This window comes from Drosophila mojavensis, unplaced genomic scaffold (assembly GCF_018153725.1).
Source record: "Drosophila mojavensis isolate 15081-1352.22 unplaced genomic scaffold, ASM1815372v1 contig_80, whole genome shotgun sequence".
NCBI classification, from domain to species: Eukaryota; Metazoa; Arthropoda; class Insecta; order Diptera; family Drosophilidae; genus Drosophila; species Drosophila mojavensis.
In genome coordinates, this window is record NW_025318906.1 from 1,815,057 (window position 1) to 1,824,419 (window position 9,363).

Genomic DNA, 9,363 nt, shown 5'->3' on the forward strand with positions numbered 1-9,363 from the left:
GTTATATATATATAGGAGCATACAAATTGTTTAACACATGCTCTGCAAACAATGTCAATTATTTTTAATTTGCGTTAACAAAAACAAAATAATACAAAATAAGCATGATTATTGCAGTCGTGTATAACCGACTGTGCAATACTCGTTCATGATACGTAAAAAAGGAATAAATGCGAAATGTTGTATAAATCAAATTCAATTTAACTCTCTATGAAGAGGGGGAAAAACTTGAACCTTCTCTAGTTCAAGTTTTTCCCCCCTCTTCATAATCGTAACTATATTATTTAAATATTTACTATTGTGTTATTATATGTATATGTTATACACGGAAATTCTAATTTACGTTGCTCTAATTCGGCTGTACAATGCACAAATTCAGTATACTCCCTTTTTAGACAACATGAACGAGTATAAATAGAGAAAAAAATCATTAAGTATTAAAAGCAAACATTTTTTGTATATTAGAAACGCGTTTTAGTCCTCATTCCAAGCATAATAAAATAATATATATATATATTAAACTTAGCTTCGAATCATACTAATACATGTATTTATATATATATATATATATATGCTCAAATAGCAACAGATCGAAGATAAATTAATAACTACATATGTATATATATATATATAAATGTATGTATATATCGCTCCAAATTTTCAGCACATTTCTTAAAGGATTAATTTCAATGAATTTGATTTGCTTAGATCCGCAATGCTCATAGCCCTAGTTAAAGATATATAAATATATATTTATACATGTAAATATGTACAAATATATATATTTATATAGTGTCACATATTGAACCGAATTCATATCAAAACAAACAAAAAGAAAAAAAGAAAATTAACATTTGCAATAAAAAAAAACAATATATATGTATATATATATTATACATATGTATTTACTCGGGTACAAATTGGTACAGTAAAGACATTCGTTTATACAATATTTACTGTCTAAATATTATATAATCATTATACTTATAGAAAATGAAATACTCTCATACGTATAACTTATCAAAAGTCAAAATTTATTAACTGAAAAAGAAAAACATAAAAATGAACATGAACTTTTAAAACTGAAAACATATAAGACAATGCGACAGGAAAAGAGGAGAATATTGAATAGACACAAAAGTTGACCACGGTTCAAGGTGGATGTGAACAATGTTAAGAGCAAAACATATAGTCTATATATAAATAAAAAATTAACAAACAACTTGTTGATAACAGTATAAATAGCAGAACAAATTGTTTTCAGTTCAGAAGGCTCCAAATGCATATACACATATGTATATGTATGTATGGAGCAGATCGTAACTATTAAATAATAGTGATTATTTCCATTCGGTTAATAACTCTTAAGGGTTTTTGTTAAATTTCATTATATTTATATATTCATATGTTAATAAAAATAATTTCCAAACTACAAAATAACAGCCAAGTGGAGGGAGCAGGACGCAGCTAACTGGCAGGAGGCGAGTGTGATAATGTATGTATACGAGGGTAGTCAATTATTAAACTTAAACTTATATTTTATTTGATTTATTTTTTTTTTATTTAACATTTAAATTAATTTTTGTATTATTCTAGTTTTCTTTTTAAGTTTCAACACATTTTTTAGGCCACCCTCGCTATGCACATTACTTCTGCAGCAGCTGCAGCAGCTGTTCCAGCTTCTGTTCGATATGCTGCAGACGCCTCTCGGTGTTTTGTTCCCTCTGACGCTTCTGTTCGCCGCTGGACCGCTGCTCGATGATCGCCAGGGCCTGCTTGACGGTGCGACTATCGATGCGGGAGCATTTGCCCTTGAGCATTGAGCAGCAGCAGGGCAGAAGGTTCAGGGGCGGATCGAGCAGTTTCTGTTGGCAATCTTGATTGGTGGGCACCGCCTGGAAGGTGGCATTGTTGCGCTGCCTCATCTCGGTGGGATCGACAAGTGGTATGAGCACCTTGTTGCCATCGTTGGGCAGCACCGAGATCTGGCGCAGTGCCAGATAGTTGGGATAGACGCGAATCAAGCGCTCATACGCCCAGCGGAGGGGCTTGGTGCTCATCAGGTAGCCGGTGCGTCCCTTGCGATCCATTAACACCTGCTCGTAGCGCAGCAGCGTATTGGAGCGGCAAATGGCGCCGTTCAGCTCCGCCTGGGCTTTGATGGCCTAGCGAGCAGGAATGGGAATAATAATTAGTGTAAAGTGAGTAAAGAAAGCGTTTAGTCGAAGCTGGGCTTACCTGAGTATCGGAGACGGCCAGGCCATTGAGCAGATTGAACAGCACGATGGTCATGAATAAGACGAAGAGCAGGAAGATGAAGTAGGTGGGCACGCTGTCGAATTTGATGCTGCTGGCGTCGAACTCGCCCGTCAACATGACTATGGTCTTGATCACGGCCTCGATGGGCTTCGAGAAGCTATTGAAGCCATTATCCTCCTGGGCTCCAGGCTGCGGCGGCTGCTCCTGCTGTTCCTGCGGCTTTCCGAACAGTATGTAGAAGCACAAGCTGAAGGTCACCACAAAGATGGAGTAGAGGCCAAAGCTCTTGATGAAGCTGCTCGAGACAGCACGTAGCATGAGCATGTGCGTCGATATCGACAATACGGGCAGCGAGCCAACAAGCAAGCAGAACTCCAAGGCAACCAGCAGGATGGTGCAGACAGCAAGCACCCGCTGTGTCTCCCTATCGAAGCTCGACTCCTTGCACGTCATAATGGAGAGGACAATCAGCGCCAATTCCAGCACATTGGTAAGTGAGAAGTAGTAATTCCACTTGGGTGCCATCAGCAACTGTATCAGCTCTCTTATAATCAGATAACATATGCCCACCCACGAGAGGATGGCGAAGAGGGCCGTCAGACCCGAATGGCTGCTCTCGTGGAACTTGAGCAGCGTGTAGATGATGATGGAGCCCGTGAAGAAGGTGTAGATCACAAAATTGATGTAGAAGATGAACGAGAGGCGGTGCCATTTCAGGAAGAGGAAACTGGAGATTAGTGGATGCTGCAGCAAGGGTCGCAGCTCCTTTGACTTGGCTATGCACGCAATGGGCGTCATTTCGTCCTGCGCTGGCATGGATCGCCGCTTGAGCGGCTGCTGCTCGACATTGGGCTGCTGTCGCATTAGGTTCTTGAAGTCGATGATAATCTCAAAGTTTTGGTCGCCCGCTTTTTGGGCATTTGTCGTGATGCAGGAGTCGAAATGTTGCTCCAGCAGCTCCGGCCACATATGCTCGATGGCCAGCTCACCGAAGACGCTCTTCGAGCCGATGTAGGCGCCGTGGCTCAGCAACGTCTGCACCGCCTGCATATTGCGGTATTTGACCGCATAGTAGAGCGGCACTTGTCCGCTGGCATCCTGCTCGTTGATGTCCACCAGCGGACTATCGAGCAGCAGCTCGAAGCAGCGCGAATAATCACAGAAACTATCCAACGGCTGTTGGTCCAGCCTGCTGATCACGGCATTGAGCAGCCTGCTGTCGGGCCCCAGTTTCAGCTCCGGGTGCTGCAGCAGCTTCTCCAGTGCGCGCCAATTGCCCCAGATGATGGCCAGCTCCACAGCTGAGCTAGCCTGTCCCAATGGCTTCTGATTGACGTTGATGCCCGTCTGGAGTATCGCCTCGAAGGCGCTCTGCTTGCCCAGCTTGATGGACTCCATCAGGAGCGGCAGGTACTGCTCCTGCTGTATATTGCGCTGGTTTTCCTGGTCACTGATGTTCAGCTTATGCTCAGCGAGTAGCTGCTCGAATTGGGACTCATCGTCATCCCGCAGTTGCCGCAGCAATCTCTCCAAGTCAATCTCTCCATCGTCGTTCACCGATCGCTGCGGCGGCAGCTGAAGCTCTGGATACTGCGCCGCCAACATTTGACGCACTTCGCCATTGCGATAGGTATCGATGTCCAGGCTGGGCTGCTGCAAGAAGAGCTTCACCAGCTCCTGCTTGGCAGGAGCCGGTATCCTATTGTTGCGCAGCACCAAATGCAGCGGCGTCTGCTCGCCCTGGTCCACCACATTGGGCGAGGCTCCGTAATCGAGCAGCTGCTGCATGCATCTGTGCACCTGTTCCACGTTCTCTGGCTTCAAATTCTTGGCCAGCGAGTGAAGTGGAGTCAGCCGGCCATATTTACGATCCACCAGCACCTCGGGACGGCGCAGCAGCACCGCCAAATTCAAGGGATCTCTGGAATCGCAGACATAGCTAATAGCTGCCTTATTGTGCTTCAGATTGATCTACGGAAGAGAAAGACCACGTTGAGATTATCTCCAGCTTCAGCTATGGTCCAGCTACTCACATGATTCGCATTGCAGCCGTGTGCAAGGCATGCCTCGATAAATTCCGCGCAGCCCGGCGTGGACAGAGCCTTCTCATAGATGCTCGCGTGTCGCTCATCCTCCAGATTCGGCTGTGCGCCCAGCTGAAGCGCCGTTTGGAACTCTTTTATATTGCGATTGGCCAGCGCCGCGGCCAGCTGCGTCTGGGGATCACTTAACCCGCAACCGGTCAAGTCCATCTTTGTTGTATAAAGGAAGAGGTAGAGCTGTTAACTGGAATAGAAAATGCCCAAGGTGAGTATAAAATGTATATATAGATATCTAAATATATATGAGACCAGTTTAGCCTAGCCATTAAACTAGATGATTTTAAAGGAAGCAATGTGCTACTCTCTCGATTAATCACATATCATTGTATTACTAATGAATTATCCAGAATTGACTGATAATAATTTTGCTTAAATTATGTATTCATTTTATATATGATCAATATCAGCCAACAATAAGTTTCATTTATAGATGAACCCTTTAAAAATTCGTATATACATAGGTATATATACATGTCGCTGGGTGGCTGAGAATATTACTGTAACTGGGCACTAAATGCTGAACAATATTTACCGATAAACATATATGTGTACATATATACATTTATATGTGCTGTCCTAAATCGCCCTAAGGCTTTCAACAATCCATTTTGTCATGTCTTATCATAACAGCTCATAAAATGATACTTGTATCATATTAGATTACATATGTGTAGAGCTCATATAAAAAAGCTAAAGTCTAGATTACTTATATGGACATAGCCATCAAAGGCCCCTCGGAAATAGTATGCCATAGAACAGAAAAAAAGAAGCAGAAGAAACCCACATTCAATTTGAAGCGTAGTTGCATTTGTCCAGCTACGATATTCTATTTATGCTAAACGCGAGATGGGGGCATGAAACCTTGAAGCTAAACAAAAGTTTTTGGCTGCCACACACACACACACACACACTAACAGAGAGAGCGAGAGAGAGAGGAAGAGCATGATGCTTGACACACGCTTCATGGTACGTTGATTTTCACAAGCTGTGGAGCGGGCGGGTTTTGGCCAAGTGTTGATGGTAGCTTGACCGTTTTTTTCTGTTCGGTCAAAAGCTGCTTTACAGGTTTTTCTCACAGACAACCCAAAACATAGAAAAAACAAAAGCGAATTTCGAATACAAGATAATAAATGTACAATTGGATTTTGTGTGGTAATTAAAGAAAGCGTTCGCTTAAGTGCTTTCTGTGGTTCGCTCTCATCTAATTGCTTATGAAATTATAGCAGTTGCGTGGGCGGGGCCGCATGTTAGCCTTGTGATCCGCTGACGCGGTGGTCATGGCGGAATTTCGGGTTTTTCGTTTTCCTAACCATCATAAAGAATAATCATAAAATAATCGACATATCAATATCAATTAGCAATCAATTTGTTGCGCTTCACGCTTTCAATTCTTTTGCGATCTTTTGGGCCGCAAAGCTCGATTTGAAGATTCCGAAAAATAGAATTTAAAAATCAGTGAAAAATATGATAGTCGGTTGTAACTGAATGTGTAATACTTGTTTATGATAATAATCGAATTCGAAATCTGTCTTTGATGTAGTTTAATGCGGTTCAGTTTCAAGACTTTGACAGAAATAAATATTTCCGAATTACCTAGCTACTTAAGTGTCTAATCCTAACAAACTTAGCACTTTACCAGATGCTGTATTGCTAGATAGATAGGCAAAGCCAATATACTCTTTATATACCACTCGAATAGGTATTGAGCCAAAATCGGCTTCTGCTTCTTCTTCGTCTGTTTGGGGCTATTCAATTCGAATCTGTTTTGACGCTTGATATGTGTGAGAAATCGGCTAATCACGCCAGAGTCGAAGACTTGAGCTCATTTGAATATACCCCAGCTGCTGTATATATAATCAAACGCACAGCTGAGTTGAAGAAGCAGAAGATGAAGATGACGCGGAGGAAGAAGAAGAGAGAATATATATTAGTAATCAGCGAACAACTAATAAGTAGCTGTCGGCATTTGATAGCTTTTACAAATTATTTATTGTAAGACAACAGCAACAACAACAACAACAACAACAAAGTCTTGTTGCTATTTGACCCTATGCCTAGAGAGTTATCTCCATTGGGCACTATTTGCAGCATCACTTCAGCTAATTGGCTGGCTTTATTCGGGGGTTCGAATTCTTTCAAATTCATTCGAAACGAGCCTATGGCTTTCAGATTGTGCTGCCTCTATTATTACAGCGAAGATAAATGATAATTTGTACGGCCTATGAACTTGGATTTTTATTTATCAGGCAGACTTTTATTGGTAGGTGTTAAAGCCGCTTAATTAAAGGCAGCTTAAGACAGGGAGAGAGTTCGAGCTCTGCACAAAATCGAATACTTAGTTAATATATTTAACAAACTACAATTTATTTACGTCTGAAATGCCAAGCTGCGTTGTGGAATGACTCACTATTGTTTGCTTGGAAAAAAGAAACAGACCTGGCCTTAAACTCCGTGACGAATCTGCAGCAATTAGCATATTTTTAATATATCTAACGTTATTTCTTTCCCAAGTGAAGTTCAAATAGGAAGCGAATTGTGGAATAGAGCCTGTTCGACTCTAAGACTAGTCCCAGGTCTGCACTCCCAGTCGAAGCGTCATTGTGGAAGCAGAGACAATAATTAAAGTCTCAGAACAAGGTCTTACTGGTCTTACATTACATGCCTATCAGCTTCCCCATGAAGATATAACGATATTTATACATCTACCCATATGCTACCATTGTAGATATAATAAACCATGATTCAATACAAAAATAGTGCCCATGTAAGCAAGCAGGTACAAGTTCAAGCTCCACAATGTCTCAGGTAACTCTCGTAATACAATTGTCAACACATTAGCCCCAGCACTGTTTGCCTCTGGCTGCTGTTTGCGAATTCAATTAAAGCTGTCGCATGACAAAAGAATTCATTGTTTGATAGGTAAATAGAACTTAAAGGTATTAGAATGAAGTAATTGAGCAGAAGTTTGCTCTTCTACTTCTTCTGGGCAGGTTTCGAACTGAGATCTGAAAAGTAAAAGTACAAAAATGCAATCTCAGCTGCATTTCGCAGAGCTGGCCAAACTTGTTCAGCGAGTTTTCCTTGCCGACAGAAATCGAAAGAAATAAAAATTGAGAAATAATTACCTAACTTCGAGGAAGTTTTGTGCAACTCAGGTTCCATGACAAGTTTATTGCACGGATCGCATAAACAAGCAAAAAACATTTAAGTGTGCTGTAGAGGAGAGTGGCTGACTGAAAGATACTCTGAAGGCCTGAGTGGAGCTGTTCCTCTAAACATTGGAATGAATGAATGGAGAGGCAGACAGAGGGAAGGATAAAAAAGAGGGACACACTTACAGAAAAACGAAAAGATAGGCGGATAAGCGGAGGGAGCTACCAGAGAATACCGCTAGATCGACTCTGCAGTGGATTCTGATCAAGATTGTATAATAATATTATAGACTTTATATCATTGATCCCTTCTTTTGCCTGTTACAAACATTTCCACAAATACGCAATACTCCAAACAACCAATTTCAACGGATTTAGGGTATCAGATAAAGACAGAAAAAAACATTTATGTGTTTGTCAGCAATTTTGGGAGTCGAGTTCGCTGTACGTGACGCGCTGTCTTTAAGAGGGAGAAAGGCGTGTCAAAAAAGTCGGGCAGCGTGATCTTCAAAATCTCTAGAAGCTCTCCAGATGGGCCAACTTGAGAAGCACACACAGTCATATATATAGACATTAATATATGTATGTATATAAAGATCTATATCATGAGCCGTTTCAGTATTAAACTGATTAGTTTTAGCGAATTGTTGTTTATTTCATTTATAGCTGCTTTTTAATACAGCTGCAAAAAATGCTGTTTACATTACAGTTTGAAGAATGTTCCCTGCATTAAAGAAGAAGAAGATGTCGACTATAAACACGAACACACTTTTTCATAGAGCTAACAAAATCTTGTTTCTTAATGCGCTCAAGTGCGCAATTATAAACAGTTCATGTTTAGCATGCAGGAATGAGTTCGGATAGACTACCGTCGTATACCCTGTACCATTCAGAGAAATCTACAACATTTTCAAGCTTGAGCTGACTACATAGTAGTGTTAAGCAACAATTTGTTATGTGTATGTATGTATATGAACTTATCCTTGAGAACGTAATGTATAAGAGCTTATCCTTGATAACCTGTCCAAGTACCGTTGAAATACCTCAGATCTTATTTAAATCAAAGTGTGTATGCTAGACATTTTAGACGGTCAATTGACTATATATGATCAGGAATATATGTTGCCTATATATCTACATGTACAGACATATATAAGTTCGTTTCGCTTGCCTGCCTTGCTCTCCCCCTACCTCTCTATCTCACTGTCTACTGCTACCATTTAATTAAGCCCTTCTTTTTCGCTGATTTTCAATGGGTATTATAAAAACATGGCCCTAGTAGTACCGCTCGTTGTTGCTTTTTATCTTGTCTTCATTTTTGAGCATCTCCGAAATTGTCATCATAAAAAAACGTCATAATTAAGATGGATGTGCCTGAAGCTGAGTCGCCTGAGCATGACTTCATACGACTCTCTCTTCTCTCTCCCTCTCAATGGCATACGCCGAAAAAAATTCATTTCCAGTATGGAAACGCACACACACACGCGCGCACTTACACAACGACAATAAGTGGATATATGTATATAGTCTCTATATACCCAGTGTGCACTTCATAAACAATTGGCTGGCCTAGATGGAGAGCACTAACAAAAACATTTCACGATTACAATAACAAGAGGTTGGTCGACTGGAGGGGGCAGCCGGGTGTGTGGGGATTGGCCCTCTTTCAATAATTTGTAAAACTAAACGAATTAAATACACACACACACACACACACACTTACACGCAGAGAGTGTGGAAAATCGTGGCGAGCGAACGAGATTCGCTGCTGGTGCTAAACAAATGCCACGACATATTCCAATTAATTAAATGAAATGAATCTAAAATTCAAATCGCCAGCCAAAGAGTTA

General features: G+C 41.0%; 1 protein-coding gene across 1 annotated transcript; it reads right to left on the reverse strand.

Moving 5' to 3' along the window:
- Positions 1-1,011: 1,011 nt before the first annotated feature.
- Positions 1,012-4,511, reverse strand: LOC6578410 (transient receptor potential cation channel protein painless). Its single transcript, XM_032729918.2, has 3 exons — positions 4,293-4,511; positions 2,239-4,230; positions 1,012-2,165 (listed from the first exon to the last, which is right to left on the reverse strand). The coding sequence occupies exons 1-3, from the start codon at positions 4,509-4,511 to the stop codon at positions 1,647-1,649; spliced, it is 2,730 nt and encodes a 909-aa protein (XP_032585809.1). The 3' UTR covers positions 1,012-1,646.
- Between the last annotated feature and the right edge of the window lie 4,852 nt (positions 4,512-9,363).